Source organism: Carassius auratus, chromosome 28 (genome assembly GCF_003368295.1).
Source record: "Carassius auratus strain Wakin chromosome 28, ASM336829v1, whole genome shotgun sequence".
Taxonomy (NCBI): domain Eukaryota; kingdom Metazoa; phylum Chordata; class Actinopteri; order Cypriniformes; family Cyprinidae; genus Carassius; species Carassius auratus.
In genome coordinates, this window is record NC_039270.1 from 16,643,703 (window position 1) to 16,671,700 (window position 27,998).

At 36.6% G+C, this 27,998-nt stretch overlaps 2 protein-coding genes across 6 annotated transcripts; both read left to right on the forward strand.

Annotated features, from left to right (window-relative positions):
* Positions 1–120: 120 nt before the first annotated feature.
* On the forward strand, positions 121–15,692 carry LOC113047003 (GRB2-related adapter protein-like). Of its 5 annotated transcripts, XM_026208216.1 has the most exons (10): positions 121–2,267; positions 2,343–2,408; positions 9,514–9,588; positions 9,821–9,972; positions 10,754–10,845; positions 11,236–11,355; positions 12,189–12,372; positions 12,695–12,799; positions 13,290–13,388; positions 14,664–15,690. In XM_026208216.1, the coding sequence occupies exons 4-10, from the start codon at positions 9,895–9,897 to the stop codon at positions 14,838–14,840; spliced, it is 855 nt and encodes a 284-aa protein (XP_026064001.1). In that variant the 5' UTR covers positions 121–2,267; positions 2,343–2,408; positions 9,514–9,588; positions 9,821–9,894; the 3' UTR covers positions 14,841–15,690. The 5 variants fall into 5 exon arrangements, with proteins under 5 accessions (XP_026064001.1, XP_026064002.1, XP_026064003.1 ...); XM_026208217.1 differs by lacking the exons at positions 121–2,267; positions 2,343–2,408 and adding an exon at positions 3,502–3,524; XM_026208218.1 differs by lacking the exons at positions 121–2,267; positions 2,343–2,408 and adding an exon at positions 4,935–5,328 and having other exon boundaries at positions 9,853–9,972; positions 14,664–15,692.
* A 177-nt stretch (positions 15,693–15,869) lies between these two features.
* On the forward strand, positions 15,870–26,969 carry LOC113047005 (protein FAM83F-like). The gene is made up of 5 exons (XM_026208221.1): positions 15,870–16,608; positions 20,702–20,869; positions 24,101–24,222; positions 24,333–25,177; positions 25,791–26,969. Exons 1-5 carry the CDS (start codon positions 16,147–16,149, stop codon positions 25,838–25,840), a joined length of 1,647 nt encoding a protein of 548 aa, XP_026064006.1. The 5' UTR covers positions 15,870–16,146; the 3' UTR covers positions 25,841–26,969.
* The last annotated feature ends 1,029 nt before the right edge of the window (positions 26,970–27,998 follow it).

Here is a 27,998-nt window from a genome sequence, read left to right on the forward strand (position 1 = left end):
GACACATGTTAAGGCTTAAAGCTTTGTAATTTATTGTTTAACGGTCTTGTTATTGTTCTGATTTTAAGTCAAAACATGGCAGTTGTTACAGTTGCTGTATGAGATTTATTAAATTGATTAAAGTTTTCTGAATATTTGGGGAATTAAATGTCCATGGAATGACCTGACCATGATTAATTGTAATGTGCCTGTAATATGAAATATGAATTGACAATTATGAGGGAGTACAAATGTAGCACAGCTACAGCTGAGATTGACTCAATACCAGTTTGACACTGTGCTGGAAGTTCTTCAGTCAAACCTCAGCTACACTGGATGGCTGGTATAGTGTCCCATTCAGAGTCTTTAGCATTCTTTTAAAGTAAATTTCGTTGACAAATGATAAATACATCTAATACATTATGTGAAAAGTAAATGAATCTAATGTTTCCGATCCAGACTTCTCTATCTATCTTCACTATGGACGTCCCAGATTTTGGTGTTGATATTCAAAGCAGTTAACACCTTGTTAACTTTTATACTTTTACAAGAGATACAGATACAGAAAGAGCAGGAAACATAAGATAAAGTGGTAAAATAACTGAATAAAATTAACCGGAGAATCTTTGCTGAATTCCTTTCTCATGATCAATCTATCTTTGTCTGACCAGCATAAATTCTACAGCTGTTACCAATCAAATACAAATTGCTGCTTCCCAACATTATCTTGTGTGCTGTGATCTCAAAGATTTTTACATTACAACTCTAAACAAGAAAAACATTAGTGCTAAGTGGGAACTAGACTGGACATTGGCCACCCAGCGTTGCTGAACAAAAACAGGCCAATGAGCAGAATTATTTCTTCATTTTGGCCAATGTACGGGACATTGTGGCAAACACAAGACAGCTGAATTTTTGGCAAAACTAGGCTCGTTTCCATTACCCTTCAAACTGCGCAAACTGAAATTGCAAATGGAAAAATATGTCTAATGGAAACGTGTCAATTTCACAAAAATGCACATATCACAAAAATGTTTTTACGCTCGCATAATTTTTCAGGCAATGCGAAGAAAAAATTGACAGGTCACATGGTGTATGTAAAAAAAATTAATAAAAAAAAAGAATAATAAAAAGATCATTTTTCAATGAACTATAACCTCCAGGAAGCACATGGCCGCTCTCCAGTATAAGGGGTTTTCCCTAACATTAATGCTTAGAGTAGACACTTAACACTGCACACGTCTGCGGTGCAGTGTGGCTCTGACACGGCCACTGAAGCTGATTGCACGCGCTCTAGCCAGTGCTTGTGTTTATTCCAGCTGCGCCACACACGTTTCTGAAGTGGCTCTCTGTGCTTCTTCTGTACAGACACATACAACACATGAATAAATATAGCTAAAATCAGTTGCCATGACTTATCGCGATTATTCCATGCCCATATTTGGTCCATGTGAATTGGTTTTTTTGATTTTTTTTTTAAGTGGGTTTCATGCATGTGAATTGTGAAACATGTGTGCATCGTGTTTTTTGTGTGAATTATTATTGAGTCTAACCGCTTCCATGCTCTGGGGTTGTTTGGTCATTTTAGACCGAAAAAATGTATATTTGTAAATTAAAAAAATACGGAATAGTACAAATCTCGGTGACCTTTTATGGCAGTCGTTATGTGAACACCCCCCACTGCCCCCCATTCGAAAAATTAAATGGTTGTACAAAAAACAATTATAATAATCACACTAATGTTGTTCACTGTCAAAAAAGACTGTCATAGGAAACTAATTGTAAATAGGCAAATAAAAAAAGAAAATGCTAATGTTTGTGTGTGTAAAATCTATAAATCAGCCACAATGCGGAAAAAAAGTACACAACAATGAAGGGGTGACATTTTACTAGGGAGGATAGCCAATATAAATATATATCTGCTTCATTGGTCTAAGATTGTTTGGCCCTGTCTGTCAGGTACATACTGTACCTACAGGTCTTTCAGTTTTAGTAACACTTTCAGTTTTTGAGGATGACTACACTTGTCCCTCATTCATTCATAGCATCAGCACATCATTTGTATCCATTGATAATAGCTGTCTCTCTCTCTCTCTGGCCAGTATTCTGACCTCTTTAGCAGTTTCCTCTTCCTGACCATCTGCTGCATGCGGGGTACTCACCTCTTCTCCTCAGTGGCATCGGGAACTGGTCCTAGCAGTTGCCATGGAAACAAATCACCATCGTCAGCAATAAGTTATTCGAGAACAACTCGCACACATACGGATAATGTGAGGGATCGTATCACAGTAAGAGAGAAGCTTCAGCTGGATTTAACACAGTTTCATGGAGTGTGACTCCAGAGAATATGCTCTTCCTTGCAGAGATGGACAAGAGGAAATGTCATTAGACAGAGACTCAAGAACATATGCCTACGGGAGAAAGGAGACGTGAGTTCTCACTTTGCAAAAAAAAACATTGCACACCAACAACTTTATTGCATATATAACTAGGAAATTACCTAAAACATTCTGTCTAAGAACATTATAGACACAATACCAAGAAGATTGTGTCAGTAAGATTTGTATTATTTTTTTTAAGAACTCATGGTTATAGCTCTCTCCACCCAATACTCTCTTGTCATCTCTCCGGTGTACTCTCAAAATAAAAGTCACAAAAAGCCCATATATATATATATATATCAAGTAAAAAATTATTGAAAATAAAATATTAATTTGTATGATGACAAAGCTGGATTATCAGTGTCCCATAATCCTTCAGAAATCATTTTAATATGCTGATTTGGTTCTCAAGTAACAATTCTTATTTTATCAGTGTTGACAGCAGTTGTACCACTTAATAAAACCATGATTTTTCAGGATTATTTGATGAAGTTAAAAAATAACACCATTTCTTTAAGAAAAGTGCAATGTTAAAGTCTTATGTTCATTTCTTTACTTTAAATCAGTCAATTTTATATTTTACCAAATCAGATGTGTGAAATCACATTAAGATGTGTGTCTTAGAGCATGACAGTATGTAAACAGCATTGCAAATGGACTACATAAACACTGATTAGGTTACATTATATAATTAATTAGGATTCATTTAGGATAAAATAGTGATTTAAATTATATTACATGGTTATATATATATATACGTTTGGTATAAACTGTACAGTCAAAAGACATCTAATCTACACAAGTCTGTACATTCTAATGAAAAGTTGTGAAGTTTTGATCTGGCTGATCTGGATCTGGCTGTGCTTCTGAAATGACATCAAACAACCAACAAGAAACACAGTTTGAGCAAAACTGATATTATTTTCATGTACAAGCAGCACACTGGTGTGTGGAGACATCTGTCTGATGTGGCCAATGCCATAAAATCATGCAATCGTTATATGTCCCTCCCCTGCAAAAAATATTCCCCCGAACCAATATTACTGATACAGATGTGTGTTCTCTTCAGGTGCGAGCTTGCGGTTCCCACATTCAAGGAAAGGAAGCAGGAAGCCATCTGCCAGATATTAGTCAGAAGTGTTAATGAGATAACATCTCAGTCAGGTATCAAAGCTACCTCTCAGACTTTTCTCATACACCGCTGATTGTAAAGTAAAACATAAATTTCAGGATACATAAATAATCACCTTTCTGACAAAACCAGGTCTGTTGTGAGAACGGTTTAACAGATCCCAACCATCTGGACACAACCTCATACTGTGCAGAAAAAAATGACACAAAATTAGATTCTGACTAGTTTTATCAGAGCATGCTTAGTGTAAAGAAGCACATCTTGTGCTAATAAAAGTGATTAACCTCATACTCAGACCCTCAAAACTCAGTTTTCAGTGTACTATAATATGCATATTTATGATTTCATTCTCCACCACATGCACACTGTAAAAAGCAAGAATATTTGTAGGAGATATTTCTATCTGATCTGACCCTCAAAAATTATTTTTCTACAGTGTATCCTAGCTAAATTTATGCTTTAAGGAACTTTACAGTACATAAAGCCAAGCATGAGTGACCAGCCCATAATGGCATGTGTTTACAGTACTGGAGAATAATTAGTATTAAGTATTAGTATTAATAATTAATAGCAGGCTGTCAGGATGCAGCAGCGGAATTCCATTTACTTCTGCATTCTGACCTGTCTGAGGTCATGTTCTGTCTTCTGTCAGGAAGCGTAACTTAATTATTGACAGACAAGGAAGGATATTTGTCAGAAAGGGAGTTAGAAAAGAAGCTAACCCAGAGTCAGCGCAGCTCAGATCCACCTGGATATTAACCAACAAACATTTCAGAGGGTTCCTGGAAATGAGGCATTTGTGACAATTTTCTTTCTTTCTTCTCTGTCTGTCTCTCTGTAATTTGTTAAAAACTAAACTTGCTTAAAATATATATATATATATAAAAAATGGTATAATAATTTTAGTTTTTTTGTCATTCCGATGCTTATGTGGCTCGGGGTGTTGGCCTGATTCCTGCAGGTGCATATAAGGTTTACACAGGGGGGACCCAACCAAGCTACAATAAGCATAAATGTTCTGAGCACATTACATCCTGACCTGGACCGTAATATCAAAGCTTGAACATCCATGAACTTGAACAGGAACCCGCTTTATCTTATTGCATGTGCTCGAAATATAGAATATGCTAAACTATGTTTGTGTGTTGCAAAATGTCTAAATAGACACTAGCATTCTTATATGGTGTTTTAGAGAGAGAAAGAGAGCGAGAGAAACCACAAACTTCCAGCAAGTCTATCTCAGGGTTTCCTGTCGCATGCTTTGCCACTCTGCTATAGCAGAAGTGCAAAAACTTGTGTGTTCCTTCTCTCTTAGTGCAGACGTTACTCAAATAGACACATGCATGTAGATTGAGTTACAAGAAGAAAAGAAGAAAAAAAAAATGACAAAGGGACTTGCATATTAAGCTACACATATATGTTTTCAAAATAATAGCTTTGGGAATATTCCATTTAAATGCAATTATATTTGTGTAAAAATGATTTCAAAGCGTTTTGGAAACCATAAAATGTACATTGCAAGATGATCATATATTTAAAAATCAAAAAGATGTGATTAAGGCGGTGATACAAGACGAATTCAAACGGGGTTTAAATATCAACACCATTGAAAGTCACTGAATATTTGGCACAGATAGCCGCTCGATACAGTGCTCCGACACAGAAAGGGGCGGAGACTAGGTTCCGCTCGTTCTTGTGAGTGCTTTAGTGTGCCGTGCAGGGCATGCAGGTAGCGGACTAGTGGTTGAGCAGCCTACTGGGTGATTTGAGACGGTGACCTCTGCTGCAGGTGCTTTGCCTTTCTTCGTTGCCGGACAGTGAAACAGCGAGACTACGGTACAGTAATTTGGCTTGCTTCTAGTTTTATTTCAAAGTTGCAACGATCAAAATAGATGTGAGAAGTTTGACAGTTGCCTCCCACTGCGAGAGAGCTGACAGGCTGATGCTCGAGTGAACTTTTCCCTTCTGGTCTTGAAGCTTAGTGCTTTTATGTTTCTCGTGATACTGAACTGTTGATTTAAAGACATGTGGAAAACACTGAAACTGTGCGCACGTAGCCTGCTGTATGAAATTAACATTAAATATTAATGTTGGTCAGGATAGTGAATGAAGGGCAGACAATATCAGACACTGTTTTTAAAATAGCTCAAATATATCTAAGATGTAAAATACAAAGTTTACACGTGTTTGGTCGTTACGTGATCCCCATACGTTCAGGTAGCCTATTAGCTACTGTTAACTACTGTTCACTAGCTACTGTAAAACAGTAATATTAACAAATTAAAGAAGTGGGTGTACACAGCCTACACACACATACAGTCAAAACCAAAATATATTCAGGCACCTTCAACATTCCTCACATTATATCAAAGTTCATTCGCTATAGATTACTGTGTCCGAACAAATTCATCTTGATAATGTCAGATAACTGTGATAGAAAGGTATGCAATGGATTACAGTCAACCAAAAATTATTCAGCTGTTCAATTTAGCTACACGATCAGATAATACAGATTTAGGTCAACCAATTACCAAGCAATGCTTAATTTTGTTCAGTCTGTGGTGTAAAACCGTCGCATTAGCAATAAAATAAAATAAAAAAACATGTGTAAAGGAGTGAATATTTTCTGATCCAAAATTTTACTGGTAATTTTTGGTTATAATGTGTCACTGTTCACTTTATTTTGCTATTCTCGCTTATGTAAATGAACCAGTCCTCCACCCACTAGTAAAAAGATATACAAAATTATATCTGGTGTCTGAATAATTTTTTGTCGGACTGTACACACACACACACACACACACTCACACACACACACACACCGGAAAGAAAGAACTCATAGAACGTATAGCCTACAACAGAAGCCCTTTTCCAATGCAGTTTCTATTTTCCCTATTTCTACCAATATAAATGTATCATAATATCAACTCTTAAATTGGATTCAAAATTGTGCACATTGTTTCATTTTGTTTTACTTGTACATACTCTGTGTCCGGTTGTAAATCAGCACAGTCCTCCCCAAAGCATATATTACTAAGGTATGAAAACACTGGGCCTCGGCATAAAAGCACATAACACAAAGAGAGCATGCATCGAGGGAGTGAGACTAAAGCTCAGTGTTTATCATAAAACAACTTCCCCTGTCACAGCAGTCAAATCAGCTTTCAGTCTGTAAATGGCGTTTTTGTTTTTCTGTCTTTCTTCCTTGTAAAGCCTTTATTGATCTAGTCATGTTTACATGTACACTGAGCCTGTGTTTCAAGGGTAAACAGGAGATCAGTTCTCAACAGGTAAAGGCAAAATCTAGTTTGTATTTGCCTTTAGGTTAATTAATTTATTCACGTGGTTTTAGTTTTGTTATCTTGATAATTGCAGATTATATTACACATACTGTTTGCACAATATGATATGGAGTTCAGATCTGTGAAGGCCGGATGAACTGTGAGAGGTTCAACAGTACTGACAGTGTTAAGGATTAATAATATTTTATTACAAATGACAATATCAGTGCATTTAAAAAAAAACTGTGCAAATTTGATTTTGACTATTATTTTCAGTTAATTTCAGAATTTCTTATTATCTTGTTCATACCTCTTTTGCTTTAATGATAGCCGCATGAATGAAACCCGATGATCATGATTTGAGAATAATCCAAAGAGAATCTTGAGCTTCGATAGAAGGTTCGACTTCTGACCATGTGTACAAGAGTCTTATGTCATACTCATTTTACATCATAATGTTTTTGTTTTCGTGAGTTTAAATTCGATTTTGAATGTCTTATTTCAACGTGGAGTTTTAGACACTATAAAAAAAGTTTTTAATTTTAATTATAAAAAAAAAACTTTTCAATAACTTTAGTAAATTAAAGTATCTTTATGCAAAGAAACGATGCAAATTTGGTCTAGTGTATTCCGTGTCTCTTTGGCTCATTCATTAGCCTATATTCTATGTCTTTCTCTTTCATAGTCAAATTAAGGCGGTTTAATTCACAACGGCAAAACAGAACGGCTCTCCTCTTCACAAACTTCACTAATTGTGCATTACTGAAAAGAGAGCAGACCATGTTTCTGTAACACTTATAGTCAGGGAATAAATTGTGTTTTTATTCATCAGATGTGGTTTAATTTGCAGTTGATTTCATGTGAAGTTGTTGCTTTTTGAACATGCATCATTGGGTCTCCTCTGTCCCCGTCTGCGGTACGGCATGAGCTCAGTTTAGGCAAAGATAACTGAGCACTGTGGACCTGACAGAGTACATTAACATGACTGACAGATCAGCTCTCACATCTAATCGCTGCTCATCTGAGAAATGGTTTTTCACAAGGCCAGAGGGGAGAGGGAGGGATCAGATGACTTCAAATCCATGTCTCCGAGTGTGGCCCAGTGGAATCTAGAGGTGACAAATTGAAATAGATGGCATCGTAAGCTATGCTACTTGGTACATGCAAAATACTTGAGCTCACAACAGTTGAACATAAACGGTTACCAAAAAAAAAAAAAAGTCAGAAACTTCAGAAGTATTACAAAACGTTACAGAAACCTCTAGAATTTTCCCATCCTTGCAAAAGCACAATACCTTAAAAAAAAAACAATCTAAAAAAAGGAATCTAATTGTCCATGGTCTTTTGAATGAAAACATTTAGAGAAAAAAAAATATCTTTATGAAAGAGATAAGCGTATACGCCTGTGTAGTTGATCTCATCTGTAAAATGGGTGTTTCCTAAAAGCGCAGAAGTGAAAATAGACTGTTTAATTTGAAGGGTGGAGCGGAAAAATATATACTGTAGATAAATAAAATGCAAAGAACTACTACACTTAGAAAAAAAGGTACAAAACTGTCAGCAGGTAAAAAAAATAATATTTTATTTTTGATTACACGTCTTTAGAAGGCAAAAAAAAGTGTGATTTGTCCTCTTGAAATGTTGGATTTAATATCCCCTGCTGTTCACAGGTCCATGTAGAAATAATGTGTATTGTAGTGATGTGATTTAAGTGAGATCATAGGATTTTTAAAGATGTTGAGACCTTCATAATGTGATCCATAGGAAGATTTAAGGTGTATAGTTGTCTACAGTATGTCTTACAGTCTTGCTTATGGTTGATGTCATTGTAAGACTTATTTTTATTACTCCATACTGTAATTCATCCTTTTAATATTTTGTTACCTTTCTGTGTTACTCTGGTCTTAACAAGTGAATCTCTTTGTTAAATAAGAAGCGTTTGTTAATATATTTTATAATATATTTACACATAAGGGGATAGTTCACCAGAAAAACTGTTTAGTAAAGCATTTATAAAAACAAGTCTGTTAACACTATTCACACACTGTTCTTCATACAGTGAAAATGAACATGACTGGGACTGCTGAGTTTCATGAATGACCAAAAAAAAAAAAAGTTATCAGAACAATAGTCCATAAAACGTGTGAGAGAGCTACTACAGCAGATTAGATGATTATTAGTGAATAATGGTTTTAAATGTGGCCCCACGAAGTGTATGACCTAGATAGGAGAGCTGAACTGAACAAACTTCTTCTAAGGGTTAAAAGTTGATAAAGGGGTAAAGGTTTGTGTTTGCTTCTGCAAAGTTCCTCTTCTAGAGAGCCAAAGCCACGTTTCTTGTTTACCCACGTGTTTTCTCTTCTACGGTCTCCATCTCAAATGGAAAATGGGCAAGGACATGCATCATACTGTAGTAATTAAATATAATTGAATCTGCATTTCCTCCTCTGCTGTCTGTGCAGCTCTCCTTCCTCCTGATCCTGCTGCAAATGATCCTGATTACCAGCATCCCTTCCTTTCCCCTTCTCTCTGAAAAGCCCAATTCAGAGGAGAACAGAGAGGACCTTTAAACTTCTCAACCAATCCGGTTAAAACGGTCATAACTCAAAAACATTGTTTTAGTATGGTTTGACATTAGAAGACCTGCACTACACAATAGGGCACATTCACGGAGGCTTCATCTGTGGTCTTGCATTCATTTTAGTTTGTTAATTTTCACCTGTCTCTGTCTTTTCTTTAGATGGAGCTGTGATGGCCTCTTGAAACTAGTTAGACAAGTGTCTCATCATCCTCAGATCACAGGCATTGTACTATAGTAAGTTGGGTCCTCTTTGTTCACAATTATAACTTGAAACATGAAAAGTACTGAGTGGGCTTTTTTACTTCACTTTAATAAAGTCGCACTCTTGCATTGCATACAATTGCCACTAGCCAGCTAACCACAGCTGCATGCTTCTGCTTAGCTAGAACATCAGCAGAAGTTTGACCTCTCTGGTCTTTCACAAGCCCGTTGTTAACACATTTACTTTACATTGTCTTCATTTTAGCACCCTGGTTTCTCCAACCTCTGTCTCCTCAGCTTGTAGAGCCTCCACTCCGTTCAGCCCCTCAGTATTTCACCATGGAGGCCAGAGGAAAGTATGACTTCAATAGTAAAGAAGAAGATGAGCTCAGCTTCAGGAAAGGAGACATTCTGAAAGTGAGCGATGGAGTAGTTTATGCACAAGCACTTTCTTTGATTGCAGAGTTGTGAAGCCCTCAAACTAAAGCCTTTCAAAGACCACTCAGAGCATGATTTGCATTGACCACTACATGAAAGAGTTACAGATGCTAGCAAAAAAAAAAAAGTGTACAGTGGAAACAGTTAAAACAAGTGTTTATAAGACAAGCACATCTATATTTCTTGGAAACATCGCAAAAAGAAAAAAATACTTGCTGACCTAGATAGTTGGACCTATCAAGTCAAGCAGGATGAAAGTTGCGCTATATATACTATGGATAGTTATTAAAAAAAATAAAAATAATAAATAACACTGTTGAAACCTTTCATTAATTAAAATAAACAATTATTTAATAATACTTAATAATAATAATTGTATGAAAATAATGCTTTCATGAAATAAAATATTGAAACTGTAAAATAAGAAGTCCTAAGTCCAAATTAAAAAGTTAGAATTACAACATAAAAGTCCTAATTATGACAGAAATCATTTTTAATGTGATAATTATCACTTTTATCTCATCTCATAATTTCAGCTTTTAAGTCGTAACTGACTTTTTATCTAATCATTTTGACTTATGTCATAATTTTAACTTTTTATGCCATAACTTTCTCCCCCCATAATTTAGACCTTTTGTTAATTGTTTTTAAGTCCTAATTGTATTTTTTATGTTACAATTCTGACTTTTTAATCTCATAATTATGATTAACCATTTAGCAATGGGCTTATATTCATTTGAACAAATCCTGCTCTAAACAGATCCTGGGATCTCAGGACGAGTGGTTCAAGGCAGAGCTACATGGTCATGAGGGCTTCATACCTAAAAACTATGTTGACATGCAAACGCCGAGGTAAGCTTATGCTTGGGATATTAATGTTTGCTTTTTACCACATGCAAAAAAACATATGAACACTCTTAAAAATAAAGGTTCTTTATTGGCATCAATCATTCCTTGAAAATACCTTGAATATCCATGGAACCCTTCAAATGCAGAAAAGGTTCTTTATAGTCGAAAAAGGTTCTTTAGATTTGTAAAATGTTTTTTAATACGGTTCTTTTAGGAACTCTTCACTGAAAGGTTCTTTTGGGAACCAAAATCTATGGCATCATTATTATTTTTAAGAGTGTAGTAGTTAATATGGTGAGCTATTGTAAAATAGATAAAGAGAGAGTGAGAGAGAGAGAGAGTAAAAGACCTAAATTAACACAAAAGTGTATTTGGATTCCAAATTGTCTACAGCTGGTTCAAAGAGAACGCCGGCCGTGGCTCGGCTGAGGAGATGCTCATGTCCCGAGAGGTGGGTGCTTTCCTGATCCGGGGCAGCCAGAGTTCCCCTGGAGACTTCTCCATATCAGTCAGGTAACACAAATGAGGAGAGAATAGAATTAGTCGATTAGGATTTTGATTTTGCCTGTGTGTTTGCTTAAAGGCATAGTTGGCCAAGAATAGAACCATCATGTCCTTCTGAACCTGTATGACCTCCTTAGTTTTGTGCAACATTTTTCATCAATATAATGGAAGTCATTATTCCTCAAAATATCGTATTTTGTGTTCTGCAGAAGAAAAAATAAAATAAAAAAAATGAGATAAGGTCATAGTCCTGTCGGCCTAGTGTTAGTATTTTAACTAGCGCATGAAGGTCACCCTTAAAATGTTGTGCAACATTTTCTGTAATCCCACAAATTGTCCTGTCAGTCTTTTTTAAGCCACGAGGATGAAAGATCCTCATAGACTAGAGCCTCACACCTGAGCCATCTCAACCACGCACACACACACACACACACACACACACACACACTGAATCTGGCCTATGGAAACACTCCATCAATAATGCATCAATAACATCCATCTTATTACAGCGGTCAGACAGTCCATTTGTTTCAGTCATCCTCTCATAAATCACCGTACAGTAGGTCCAAACTGAATGCACAGAGAGAGAGAGAGAGAGAGAGAGAGAGAGAGAGAGAGAGAGAGGGTTCCCTCTAGTGCAGAAAGTGGGTTGTGCAGCTTTCGTTAATGGCGGTTTATTAAAAATAGCTGGACATTAATACATTCTGAGGGCTGGTACTTCTACTAAATGACCGCATAGCTTCTTATAAGTGAGAAGTCTGTCATAGGACACTAAATAAGTTTGAACAGTTAGGTTTCATTTTTCTCACATTCATTTATTTCTATCTCGTATGTCTCCTCAGACACGACTATGATGTACAGCATTTTAAAGTTATGAAGGATAAATCGTGCCAGTACTACCTGTGGACGGAGAAGTTTTCCTCTCTAAACAAGCTGGTGGAGTTCTACAAGACCACCTCCATATCCAAACAGAAGGAGATCTACCTTAGGGACGGGAGTGGGAATGAGCCACGAGCACCTCCAACTGTAAATCATCTCTAGATTTCAATCCTTAAGTACAGTTTCTAGGTTACTGTTTATAATGAATCTCCATGAAGGCACGCTAAATCATTAAACTTTCTTTTTAATGTTTTTTTAACTCATTTATCTGCTGATTTCTCTTGTTTTTTGAGGGACAGTTAATGTAAGAAAATCAAAAAATAAGATTTTTAATTTCAAATTTAAGATTTCAGCAATACACTATGAGTCGATTCTGTCAGACATGGCTTTTGAATGTGGATGAAGCTGAGAGTATGAGAACAGGAGATAAACAATATTAATAAGGTCAATAAATCGTCCTCATTTTCAGTTAAGGTGTCCACCAGAGGTTCGGCCTTCCCCGGCTGGTGGTTATGGCGGTCCCCCAACCTCATCACAACACCGTAACCCACCAGATCAAACTCACAACCAGAAGGTACAAGCATGCCAGCAGTCAAAAACCCTACTGTGCACACATTTAAAACTGAAAAACCTTGATCAATTATTGAAAAGCTTTCATTCATATTGAAGTACATTACGAAACCTGTACCAGCTTGGAAAAACTGATTATTGAAACACATGAAAACTAATTATTTTACATATAATATATATATATATATATATATATATATAGAGAGAGAGAGAGAGAGAGAGAGCTCAGATGCAAAAGCCTCTAAGTGCCGTCTGAAGTGCCATCTTTTGTCATTTTTATCTTCTATATTTATGTTAATTTATTTCACTTTAATGGCATAGAAAATGACCTATACATTACCATTAAAGTATAATAACTGAACCTGAACATAGGAATCTGATAAAAATGCTAATTTTAGAAGAAAAGTTCAGATGACACTTCTGAACTCTTCATATGTAATTGTTTAATGAGAAAAAAGAACTTGTTGACAAATCAAGCTGTGCTCTTTTATCAGGGTAAGAGAGGAAGTCTTGAGGAGAAGGCTAACACTCGGGGACACCAAGGGAGGAACAGCCCAGTCCCTCGGCGACCCTCTGAAAGTTTGCCTGCTCCGGTACGACACAGAAATTCTCATGGGTTGTAAAGAGTTTCATCACACTATGCTTTATTTAAGTCTGAGCTTTTTTTTTTTTTTTTTTAAAGGTGATGTGTGTACTGTGTAATATTTTGCGATTTAAAAATACTTTACGATCCTATTTTATTGTACTGTATGTGCAAGTCACGTTGGAAAAGTTGATCGCACATGTGCACAATCACAAAGTCATAATTACAAATGAGAAACTCTGAGTTGAGTATTACTATCTAAGTTGCATCTACAAAATATGATTGTATATAAAAAAAATGTTTTATATAAATACAAATACAATAGAATATATAACAATTCAGTTTAAAGCAACTTCATACATTTAAGAAAAACAGAAAAAAGCAAAAACACACTGATGCACAATCTTCATTCATTATTTTGTAGTTGTAGAGTTTTTTTTTTTTAAATCTTCCTCTGACCAAAGTGACTTGAATGCAACTGACATCATAATTGTGACTTGCCAACTCATAAATGTGACCCTGGAGCACAAAACCAGTCTTGAGTTGCATATTTGTAGTAATAGCCAAATACACACTGTAGGGGTCAAAATTATTGTTATTTTTTATGCTAAAAATCATTATGATATTAAGTAAAGTTCATGTTCCATGAAGATATATAGCAAATTTCCTACTGTAAATATATCAAAACTTAATTTTTGATTAGTAACATGCATTGCTAAGAACTTCATTTGGACAACTTCAAAGGCAATTTTTTTTTTTTTTTTTTCTTGCAATCTCGGATTCCAGATTTTCATATAGTTGTATTTCGATCAAAAACTTATCATAACAAACCATACATCAATGGAAAGCTTATTTATTCAGCTTTCAGATGATGTATAAATCTCTGTTTCAAAAATATACCCTTATGACTGGTTTTGTGGTCCAGGGTCACAAAAAGGACTTGAATAAACCAACCAATGGCATGAGTTTGGGGGCAGGACTATCTGTTTGTCCAGCCAATAGAATGTAAGAGGTGTTCAAGAAACTTGTTTGCGATTTCTTTTGCAATTCTCTTTCATAATGCACAGAAATTACACACTGCACCTTTAAATGGCTTTACACGGTTATTTATTTAACAATATTTGTTAGTAGTTTATCCAGATACATTAGTAAAATTAGGAAAATGCAGATCATCAGTATTACAAAATAATTTAGGAACCAGACATTTAGGAACATTAAGGAACAAAGTTCAGAAGGATATTAGTATCTTTTATTATACTGATGATTCTTTGTGTGTGTGTTTTAGAAGTCAACCATACAGGTGAGAGCAATATACGACTTCACAGCAGAGGAAGATGACGAGTTGGGCTTCAGTGCTGGTGAAATAATTGAAATACTGGACCGTTCTGATGCGTCGTGGTGGAGAGGTCGATTGCGCGGCAGGACTGGTCTGTTCCCTTCCAATTACACAGAACCGATCTGATGTCTTCTGATTGCTCAGAGGTGTGGAATCACTATGCTAAGAGTCAAATCCATCAATCGCTTGCCAAATGCCTGTCAATAATGTATGGACTGGTCAATTATTTTCAAATTACTTTTATAAAACTGGTTGCAGAACTGATGAGGAGAAGTGAGGAAAAAAGACTCATGGAGCTCTTTGTTGCTTCTCTTTTACATATACATAATCTTTTTTATACATATGTTTTTATGGTACGAAGAAAGAACTATACCATTTCTCTAATGTGTCAAATTCTCTTAATGACTAGACATTTCCCTTATATAAATCACTGAATTATATACAGTACACAGACTTACAGTGACCCCTCAGCTCATGTTTGTATTTTGAGATCTTTAGTAGGACACACTAACACATGATACAGTGTTACATTAAGCAAAGTTTCTATGTTACTGTACCAAATTTTGTATAAAGAAGAGACTTTTTAACAAATGTGATTTGTCAAAATAGCCACAGGCAGAAGAGGTATGATTATTGTTTTGTTATACAAGATGGAAAATACGGATGGCAAATATGGCAATAACCGCAGACTTGAATAAATCTTTCTGCTTTCAAATATAAGTCAAGTGATATTTTCATAGAGATCGTTCAGTCTAATTCTGTCATCATTTAATCACTGTCGTGTTGTTTCAAAACTTTAGAACTTTATTTCTGTGTTCCGTGTTCCATGAAGGTAAAAAAGATACAGGTAAACGATAACAGGATATCACGAAAATTAACCATTGATTTATTGTAGTAAAACTGTAGAAACCATGGTTTTCTGGCGCAATGATTAACATTTGCATAACCACAGTTTTACTACAAATACCATGGTTAAACTATAGTGTAGCAAAACGTACTGGATTACTAACGTAACCTCGGTTCCCTGAGAAGACCAGATTTTCGTAAGGGTAAATACATAAAAAAAAAAACAGTTTTATTTATTTTATTTTATTAATATTATTAGGTATATTATTATTATTTTATTTTTTGCCTTTTCTTGGTGGTAGTTGTATTCTTGTATTTTCATTTTTGGTAAATAAACAAAAAGTTGGCGTCAGTCAAGGAAACTACCGTGACGCTTTCATCCGTGTTTATTTGAAGTTAAACAAGTGTCGTCATGTCAATTCACAAGAACCTTCATAAAAAGTGCTGAAGCCCCGCCTGCCACGCTGCCGAAACTCCGCCCACCCTATAAGTTTATTCTAGCTCAGAGACACCTCAGCCAACCACTCAAACAGGTAAAGGTGTGCTGAGCGTTCTGCCTGGAGCCAAACACGGGAGCACAGCTGCCATGGCTGAGTCTCAGCTAGTATGCATGGACGATGAACATGTCAACGTGAAAATACCGGAGTCCAAACCGGAGTTTTATTACAGCGAGGAGCAGCGGGCCGCGCTCGAGCAGCTCTTGAAGAACGGGGATGGCGCGTTCAAGATGCGTCTCAAAGAGGATAATGTTAAAGACTTTCTCTCCGCGAGGGAAATCAAATGGATTCGGGAAACCTTCCAGGAATATGACAGCGACTCGGACACCTGCTGCTCACGGTCGCCCCATGATACGAGTGAAGACTCAGGCGTGCACTCAACCTACTGGCCGACCATGTCTGACACGGAGATCCCTCCGCTGGACATCGGTTGGCCCAGCAACGGCCATTACAAAGGGGTAACTCGGGTGTCGGTTTACACCCACCCACCCAAATCCAACAGTCCGCATATTAAAGAGGTGGTCCGCAGACTCATTCAAGAATCCACAAAGGTAAGCAGCCATGGCCGTCTACCTTTTATTCCAAACGAAAAAAGTTTTTTTTTTTTTAAATAAATAAATAAAAGTTTTTTTATACTATTTTTTTGTATTAATAGTGGAAAAAAAGTTTTCCGATATTTATGACTAACGAATAGTTATAACTAGTGACTAATGAAAATGCATACCTAACTATTCATTAGTCATTAGTAGGCTACTTAGTGACCTATATCTGTTCAATTAGTCATCAGTACCTTCCTTTGCATTATATAGGCCTAACGTTACTAATAATAGCGGTAACACTTTAGAATACTGTTTCTTACTTACTACATAACTTATAAAGAATTATTGAAGAACTAAAAGGTGATTATTCATTAACACTTAACTCACTACTGTTAACTACTAAGGAAGATATGTTAACTAATCAGTATGTGATATAAATTTATGATTTTATGATAACAGTTAGCTAATCAATAACAATGAATTCTGCCATACCTACTGAAGAACTACTACTAATTATCTAATATTTAGGGTCCAAGAAAAATAACTATGAAATAACTAATGAACAGTTATACACAATGTCATTGAATTGTGACCCTTTTATATAAAAGTTATTAGCAGTAGTAGTAGTAGTATGAAAATGCTAAATATTAATAAATGCAATACATTTTACAGAGGTTTTGCCTGTGTAGTGAATTGTTTTGTGAGTGTGTTCTGTAGGAAATCAGCTTCCAGTAGGAACCCCACCACGACTCCAGTGCCTTGTGATAATTACCTTAGTTTTTATATTTTATGTATAGTACTGTATGTGTGTCTCCTCAGCATATACCACATTACCATTAATTCAATTTCTTCATGTAAAGCAAAGCCGAAAATACAGGTAACCAATTAGTTATTAATAAAGAATCATCAAATAATTCTGCAGGACTTATTTCAAACCTGAAACATTAGGCCTATTCTAAAGTGAAAATATTGGGAACCCATTAGTAATTAATAAAGAATTATAAGATAATTCATATTTTATTCAATTTTAATATGCATACTGCCCACAATTAAACTAATTTAACAAACATTTTATAATCAAAACTTAATTCTTCAAAACTTCCATTATAGGCTAATAAATGGACTTTAACAAAGTTGCTACTGTAGTAGTACTTTGTACTTGTCCTTTTACTCAAGTAACTTTGAAAATGAGCAGGCGTATTATAATTTCACTGGAGTAATATGTTATTGGGGTATCTGTACTTTTACTCAAGTAATTGATTTGTGGGCCACAGCCTGATTATTATAGTGATTATTTGCGTATAACTGTTCATTAGTAGTTACTTCATAGTTATTGTTCTTGGACCCTAACTAGTAGATTATTGATAGTAGTTCTTCAGTAGATATGGCAGAATTCATTAGTTATTGATTAGCTAACTGTTATCATAAAATCATAAAATGATATTACATAATAGTAGTAGTTAACAGTAGTGAGTTAAGTGTTAATGAATAATCACCTTTTAGTTCTTCAATAATTCCTTATAAGTTGTGTAGTAAGTAAGAAGCAGTATTCTAAAGAGTTACCGCAATTGGATACTAATGCATTGTTTCTACTAAAATGTAACTAAAGGGTGTTTTTGCCCCAATGCCATAAAAGAACCATTTCTGGATCCAAACAGAGCCTTTCAGTGAAGAACAGTTCCTAGAAGAACCATGTTTTTGTAAAAAAAAAAAAAAAAAAAAGTTTTTTTTACTATAACAAACCTTTTTTCTGCACTTGAACCATTGATTCCAATAAATAACCTTGTTTTTTAAAGTGTAGTGGTAACTGAAATATGAAATGTTACTGTTTGTATAATACTGAGCATATAAGATCATCTTTTAAACTAATTAGCCTTAAATTTAACTCTGACCTAACTGTTTTAAACGCTGCCATAAAGTTGCGGGTATATGGAAGAAGCAATGATTAAATGAAGTACAAATATTAAAAATACTCTTCATCAGGTTTCCTTTTCTGAAGAAGACATTTCTTCAGAAACGGCCGAGGACTAGTCCCTGTGGCCTATATGGGTGTTTTGGAGGAGTGCTGTTTGTTTGAGAAATAGCTCTGAACTCTTATTTGGAAATCACCATGACTAAACATTGATCTTTAGTCATACTAAAATGATATGAAACAGAAACATTCATTTTAACTTTAAATGAAAAGACTGATTAAATACATAGAAACTGCCAAATGATAATTAACTTCATCTAAACTAATGATGGGATTTTTTATAAGCATGATGCATTAAGAACTATTAAAAAGATAAGATATTCTCATAAAGACCCATTTCCCCTAAACACAGGAAACTGAGGCATCTAGCCATTGGTTAAATCTGGCAGAGTGTATAGAAATATGGCTAACCTTCTGTACAGTGTGAAGTGTGTCATTACTGAACGAGTCTCAGTAAAAAGAGTGAAGTAATACTCTGTCAGGGTTTTGTCTGCGAGTCAGTCACACTGCCTTCAAGTCATACCGCTTTATTACCGGGTTTACAAACACACACACACACACACACACACACACACTGTGACTTATGACTTATTAGTTATAATGACAGACTTTAGTTACAAAGCGTTTCAGCTGCCTTCACTCAATGAATGTACTGTACTCTATAACCCTCAAAAAATTCAAAAGCTGTCAAAACATTCCTGAAAAGTGTTCCCTCCAGAACTAATACATTTCATTGTAACTTCTAAGTTAGTTCTGTTTCCTCTCACACATGCCTTGTAAATCTGTCATACGTCCCGAACACTATAAGATGATAATACTCCACTCAACAGATCATTACAATCTTTGGGCCACCTCTGTTTATAACAGCAAAATCTGGTTCATTTGATTGTAAACACACTAACATTTTGCTGCTTCGTTCTGGTTGTCACACTTGTCACATCTCTTTGCACCTTAAGTACACCGGTTAGACTTATTTGTTGGTGGTTTGCTGTGAAACTAATTCAAATGCACTTGACAAACTGAGATCCTTATGTTCTGGCAGGTGCTGCCCTTCTTTAGATTGGTTTTGGAGTTAACTGATATCCATTTATTTCTATACAGCAACTCAAACTGTTTTTTTTTCGTCTTCTTTTTAATAAACCGTGCTAAATTGTGATTTTTAAAAACACCTTTGGTAATATTCTTGCTGTAAAGTATTAGAAGACCAGACATTATATGCACATCTTCACATTCTGAGCACCCTTATTGAGTTGGATGATATTTAGATGTGTCTTAAAAAGTTCAAAGCCGATCGCTGACTAGAGTTTGGCTTTAGTTTCAGGAAACCAGGTGTCAGTGTTAGCATAAGACTATGTCCACAGGACGTTGTGTTGAGATATCATCCAGGTGGATCCTGACGCTGGTGTTTTCGATGGCATGTGTTCATCTGAACCAGGTGGAACTGATAGAAACATGCATGTCTGAAAATGTTCAAATAGCATTTCACTCTACTGTAACGTGTAAAAGATGTTATCAGTTCCTTGTCGGAAGAATAGTTTACAATCAAAAAGAACATTTCCTTTTCAATTATTTTCAGCTTTAGCAAACGAACGGAATCTGTGTTATCAAAAGTGATTCACTCCTGTTCAGCTGTTACAGTATCTGTTTTCTCTTTAATGCAAATAGTTTCCTTCTTATTTACATAGCTTTGACATGCGAGTCAGTCAGGATGCAGAAGGAATTAAGGCCTAACCTTAAACAAGCTTTGAACTGACCCAATAAATGTATGACCAATTTAAAACTTGTTTTCCACGTCATTCACGAGTTTTATGCTAACCTAATTTGCATTTTATTTGTGTGGTTTCTAAACTTCATATATAACACATATGTGTCCTTTAAGCCAGAATGACTGCTTTGTTTCATAAATAGCCTGTGACTCATGTGGAGATTGGACCTTTTCACTGCTAATGTGTCTGCTTGGAGTGTTCTGGATGTGATTTCATGTGTCTACTCAAACTTAGACCAAGTACACTGTCATAGTGTAAGAAAAGAGAAATGCCCAGTGTGGCTCACACTCACCTCAAAGCAGATGTAATGATAAGCTAAGTGAATCAGCTAAGCTTTAACCACAGTTTGGTTTGACTTGGTTTTCAGCTGGTTGCGGTGGTCATGGACCTGTTGACGGACCTGCTGATCCTGCAGGATCTGTTAGACGCTGCCAGTAAGAGGGGGGTGGCTGTGTACCTGCTGCTGGAGGAGCACGGCTTGCCACACTTCCTGGACATGAGCAGCAGGCTGCAGATTTCTGTGCAACACCTGAGGGTGAGTGATAACAACTGGTTGATGCAGAGGAAAATGTGTTTTGCATGAAACAAAAATGAAGCCAATTTTAGGGCAATTCTTTTGTGCCATTGTTTTTGGTAGTTAAGCACATTTCCCTCAAATTATTATCAAAATAATGAATAAAAAAACTATTCCCATTATCATAATACAAATAAATCTCATTACCATAATATAATTCATATTTATTACATTTTTTTAATATTTATGCATCATAGTAGTATTTGTGGAACTATTTGTGTCTATAATTTCTTATTTTAATTGAAAAGATGTGTGGTTCTTAGCTAAAAGAATGTTCACTGAAAATAATGGGGAAAGTAAGGGAAGCATTGTGACAATGAGAATTGGAGATCAGTTTTTGCCTTTAAATAATGTCACATTGCAAAATATTTTGGTAACAGACTTCATTTTCAATGTGATTAAATGAAATCGAAATTAATGATAATATATGTCAGGGTCCTATTTTACACCAAATTACAAAACTATCTAATAAAAGTGTGTGTGTGTGTGTGTGTGTGTGTGTGTGTGTGTGTGTGTGTGTGTGTGTGTGTTTTTGTGACATATCAGGACACAACTCTGTATAATGACATGGGTATGACACAGGTATGACAAGGAGATGGTGACTTATGAAGACATAACCCATGTCCCCATTTTTCAAAACACTTATAAATCATACAGAATGAGTTTTTTTTTTGAGAAAGTAAAAATGCACAAAGTTTCCTGTGAGGTTAGGGTTAGGTGTAGGGTTGGTGAATGGCGATAGAATATACACTTTGTACATTATAAAAACCATTACGCCTATGGGATGTCCCCACTTTTCACAAAATCAAACGTGTGTGTGTGTGTGTGTGTGTGTAATTTTTTTTTCTTTCTTATAAAATTACATGGAAATTGTGGTTAACTTGAGTTTTGAGTACATGGAGATTTAAAACAGACAATTTGTAAACGTTTAACTTCTTCCAGGTTTTTGGTTTTTGGAAGCACATCAAGCACATCGTGTCTATCAAGTTTTATTCTTTAACACTAGCCATTAGTGAACCAAAACGTTGCCCTTTTATTCTTAACTCTCTGTGTGTGATCACACAGATGACACACAATGCTAGTTAAAATGAAGACACGTGTTATCAAAACATCAGAATGTGTTAACCATAGTCAGACGTGGCTTTTCAGCTTAGCTGGAAAAGAAGTCAAAAAGAACACGTGACTTACCATAGCACTCACAGATGCACATGTTAACAGACTGTGTCAGCTGACCTTTAAGGGATCTGTGTGAACTTGTAACTCATGCTGAGTCTGGAGCTGTTGCCACAGGGTTCAACTGACTTCCTGGTCTGCTCTGCACACACTTATGAACTCCACGCTGTAGAATCAAACCCAGTGCTTTCCACAAGACTGCCCCAAATACTGCCGATCTCCTGGAGATAACCTGTCAATGAGCCTGGTCTGTGTGGATTGTTTAATATAGGACACTAGGGCTTTTCATCTGACACTTTACACTGAGCAATAGAGTCGGATAATTCAGCATTGTTATTTCCTGAAAGAGGATCTGCAGATTTCAACAGAACTAAGAAAAACGGCAACTTGATCGTGTTTAGGAGAGTTGTGCAGTGCTCTCATCTCTCACGCTTCTGCTTTTTCTTCATCCATGCCAGCCTTGTACTCAAAGCCCTTTTGTCACTACAGTACTCCTTTCTTTGGAGTCCTCAGTGTGCAAATGAATTCGCCACACCCCTGTGTGCAAGGATTTTCTCATTAACGTCTCACCACCGACTTCACCTTGGATATTTGCCCACGTCAGGTGTGTTGCTCTGACACCTCCTGCCTTCTGTAAAATCCAGATTTGCCACTTTATACTGTTCATGCCACGAACAATAACTAGAAAGATTTCGGTAGCTGATATATCATCCGCACTTATAGACGATAACGATACATTATTATTAAGATGGCAGTTTTGTTTTCTGCTGCTTTTAACGTGCAAGCTCTTTAAAGTCAATGAATTTTGACTGCTAACTAAAAAACAACAACAAAAAAAAACTTTCTGAGAGTTATACCAATTAAATAATTGTGTGTTAATATGGTTACAGCTGTCTTATGGATACTATTTTCATAGAACTAAAACAGTTATTAAAACCTTTAGTGAAAGATAGTTTTCTTATTGTAAATAGGCCTTAACTGCCCTTTAATGACCTTTTTATGGTACAAACCAGATCTTGGTTAAAAGTTACAGCAGACTAGCCCACTGCTCCGGGTGTGTGTACACTGCTGTGTGTGTGTGTGTCTGTGTGTGTCTGTGTGTGTGTGGGTGTGTGTGTGTGTGTGTGTGTCTGTGTGTGTGTGTGTGTCTGTGTGTGTGTGGGTGTGTGTCTGTGTGTGGGTGTGTGTGTGTGTGTGTGTGTGTGTGTGTGTCTGTGTGTGTGTGTGTGTGTGTGGACTTGGACGGGTTAAATCCAGAGCACCAATTCCGAGTATGGGTTATCATACGTGGCAAATGTCTCGACTTTCACTTTTCAAATGACTGGGTTGTTTTGACATCCTGGTTTACATGCATAATTGAAATGATACCGCAGGAAGCAAGCCCTTGAGCTAATGTTGGCCATTTTTTTCCATTCAAAAAATCTTGTCCGGAGTCAGCTGTGTCTGTATTAAAGAGATCTTTCTTTATTCTTCAGAGCAGACCTGTGGTAATTTGGTTCATAACTTAAATGCATTGCTAAATAATATGGTCTCGTCTCTCACATGCCCTGATGTCATCTCTTGCTGACCTCTGGTTTCCTCATTCTGTAATTGTTTTACTAGATGGACCCAAACATTTCAGTTCCTGTGAAACAGTCACAAAGCATCATTGATAAAAAAGCTACTGCAACTAGGCAAGCCTGTAATTTTTTTTTCCTACGTAATAAATTGCTTGCACCTCTGAGTGCGCAGACTAAATGTTATCTCGTATTCGGGTGCCTGATGTTATTGAACTGAATAGTGTGAGACCGTTCACTAGCAGTTTATTTATATTTGGTGTTTACTTTTTATTAGTATAGGAAGTTATCAATGTAGAAGTGATGGGAAGCGAGAAAGTGGGTGGAATCAATCCAGGATTCGAGCTCAGGACGCCCGTAACGCAATGCTAAGCAAAATCTTTGATGAGAAGCTCAGGCATTTCAGAGTGTTACATGTTGTGCTGTAGATTTACAAGAGTTGTCTCTCTTTCTTCTCTCTCAGAACCTGCGTGTGAGAACTGTGAGAGGCTCTGGCATGCCTCTGTCCTTCGGTCGTCTGCCTGGATCGCTGTGCTCCAAGTACATGTTGGTAGATGGAGAGAAAGTGATGTTTGGATCATACAGGTTCGTATGCATGCAGACCAAACAGTGCATCTTGTAGTTTCGCCCACCGTTGTGGTACGTTTGTTCCATCTCTAATCAATACATTTACCGTACACTTCCCATCTCTACAGTTTTACGTGGAGTGCCTCTAGGATGAACCGCAACACAATCACTGTGATGTCAGGACAAGTGGTTGACTTCTACGACAATGACTTCAGAGAGCTGTATGCGGTGTCTGATAAGGTGGACCTGTATCGTGAGTTTCACATTAGTAAGCCGGCCCTGTCAGTCCCTGTGCTGAAAACGCCAGCGGAACCCAACAAACTCACAGTTCCTGTATCCATGTCACGCTTCCAGATCTCTGTAGGGGACTCCATCCAGAAAGTGCCTGCACATAAATACCATAATCCCAAGTACTCTTTAGTCGTCGGCAACAGTCTAGGTGTGACTGGCTCCCTGCAGGATCTTTCTAAGCTGAGAGACTATGTTGACCATGCCCCTGTTAATAACATGGAAAAATTAATCTACTCCAATGGGGACGGTGTACGTCCACAGTCCCCTACATCCCCAGATGGGACAGAGGAGGGTAAGAAGCCTTCACTGTTTGGTTCTAAAAAGCAGCGCTCTTCCTTCCGGAATTTCTTGAAAGGCAGAGCAAACAACCAGAGCCCAGACCCTCTCTCTAAAACAACCCATCAAAGCACGGATGTGAAACAGATCAGTCAGAAAGACACTAAGATCACCAGCAACTCCAGGGAAGCTTCTTGGTTGGCCGGTCATATTAAAGAGCAAGAGGACGTATCCAAACACGTGACTCCCGCTCCTCGCAAGATCTCCGAGACTGACAGCACTGGTGAAGTCCAAGACACATTTGAGACGATAGAGAGTCCACCACAGGTGAAGTTTAAACTCAAGAAGAACAAAATGGGCCCAAGGAGTGTTTCTCTTCAGACCATTGCCACAGATAGTGAGGATGGTACGTATGCTGATTATTTCTTTCTTTTAATTTTTCGAGTGGTGCAGTGTTTTTATGCACAGTTTGAGGGAAAATATTAATTGTAATTTTCAGATAAAAATTGTGATGCAATTTAAAATGTGATATAAAAAAACTCTAGGCTTGCTTGTTTGTAGGGCTACACAATTTGGCCCAGATTTTGTTATTATATATCAGCATTGCTATTTTATTTTACATTACCGTATATAAACTATGTAATTATAAACTATAAAATTACAATAATAATATTTAAAGCTGTCTTAATTTCTTTATTTTCCAATGTTAGAACTTTTACTTTGGTGGAAAACAACAGGGGGCCCTTAAAGCTTCCTTTTTAAGCGCTTCTCATTACAGCAAGTTTGAGAAGATGGTTGCCACATGTTGTGTTCCCAAACACTTATTAAAGAGCTCAAGTGGAGCGGCATTGAGACGTATAAGAACACAGCGCTGTGCTTCACTCTGTACCATTGCATCTATTTAAATTGCGGCCCTTGCAATTTGATAATAGCACATATCAGAGTTTTATTTAGATTTATCATGCAGTCCTATTTTGATATTTTTAAAGACTTGTTTGCCATCTTTTGTTTCTTTTCAGGCCCGAGAGGACGGAGGCGTAACCAGAAGAAGGCCTGTATTCAGTCCTGAGGCATCTCTGCAAAAGGAATCAACTAGAACGTGTGCTTTTAGATCAGGATTTTGGATACAAGACACGTTTCTGAGAGAATGTTAACAATATATGCTGTAAAAAAAAAAATAGGGCATTTTTCTTTATTATATTCAGCTTTGACAAGATGTGGATAGTGATTCTCCCTACAATAATATTGATTCAGCTGTCAGCTGAAAAACGAAGTATTGGTTCTGTGTTTTTAAAGGGAAGTGAGGTTGTTTGAACAACCTCCAAAATGCTGCTGACACTGCGAGGAGCTGGCGTCAGAAGAAAAAAAATGACTGAACTTTAGTGTGCCTTCTGTGATCATGTGACCTCCTGCCGGTTACAAAGGTGGACTGCAGAGAGCTTGAAGATGTAGCATGTTTCACATATTTCCTGTTCAGCAGATCTTAACCCTGCACATTGACCCAGGCCTAATCAGTTGCACTTATCCAATCCTCAAGCCTGTGTGGCTCCCTCGGAGCTCCATATCAAATCTTGGAAAACAGATGACAGATAAAAACATGCCCGATCAGTTACCATTGAAGGTGCGGTCACATTTTCCATTGCTCAGCAAAATTTCCCAGGCCAAATCCACACATTTCAATATGAATCTGTAATATGGAGAGTTTTGCTTGAGGGGGAAAAGGTTGCAGATACAGATTTAATTTGCTCCCATGAAATCGCTGCACTGGTCTTCGAGCTGCTTGGTTTGAAAGTGACTTTTAAATAATTTTGTTCAAAAAAAGAAGAAGAAGAAGAAAAAAAATCACTCAAGCAATGTAAAATGAATGGCTTTGTGTATAAATTGAATGATTTTTACACTTGTATTACTTTATAGATATAAATGTCTGCACTGTGTCTTTAAGAATTTACACAGAACACATTCTTGATTTAAAGATGCTGTAACAAAACAGCAGAACGTATAAGACCACTTTGGTTTTATAATAAAAAGCAGACATCTGTTGTGCATGTTTACATAAAAACAATCAATTACAATGTAGCACATTGAAAAACACAGACAAACGTCTGTGTGAACCAATGGCCCTCGGGAATAATAGATGTTATGCAACTGATTTTTAGATCAAGAGTGCCAATAAATAAAGGGCTGTGGCCTTAAATACATTGTTAATTCTTATTTCTTTTCATTGAACTCCAGAAGATGTGATCTGCACTGTATAAAACTGCCTTGAAGAAAAGACTATAAGCCTAACTTGTCAAATGTTAGTTTAATCAGATTTAATTGTGAAGTGGCTAACAGTTGCTTTTACACTATTTATCAGCGGTCAAATGTCATTATGGGGCTTGCTACGCTTAGAAAATGACAATTATGGAAGACATAGTATCACACTGAATTCTTTGAATGCAGCAATTTATTGGAAAAGAAAATATATAGAAAAACTAAGTGCTTGATAATGTACTAAACATCAGAGATACGTCAACAGATCTGTTAGGCTAACATGGGTGTGACACTGCCTTAATTCCCTTGTTTGCTAAGAGTAATATAATGTGTGTTACTAAGGCATGTGTGGTAAACCAGTGGCCTACATGACCTTGAGCCAGACTCTTCACTGACCACCAAATAGTGCACAACTTCTGAGTAAACTAATGCACTTATAACAAGTATGTATTTTTAGTCTTCTAAGAGAAATAACAGAAATGGCGAACGAATTGGCAGAGATAAAGGAAATGATGCACAGGAAGAGGGGAGTGTGCTTTTGAAGACCACAAGTGCATTATACTGTAGGTGTAGCAAATGTGGAAGCAAATGTGCAACCTTTTCAATAGACTAGAACGTCATTTCAAATGTTTCTCATGCTCCAGGCTCAAAAAAGCTCATTTATATATAGCTTCATTACTTCAGGTATACTTTCTGCCATCGAAATGATTGGGGTGGGGTCCCAAATATCCTATTTAATGTTATTTAATATTATAGTCCATTTTCATAACCTCTCTGTATGTACGCTTAAAAATATATAAGCTGCATACACTGAAGGGATTATGAAGCTTGGCCAATGGTGCTCTCTGCTGGACAGATGTGTGCATTACTTGGTGAAAACGAGGCTTGTTTTGTAAAGAGCTTTAATTAGAGAATCCCAGTGCACAGTCATTAGATTTTAATAACATGGTCTTATGTATTCAAAAGTTTTAGGA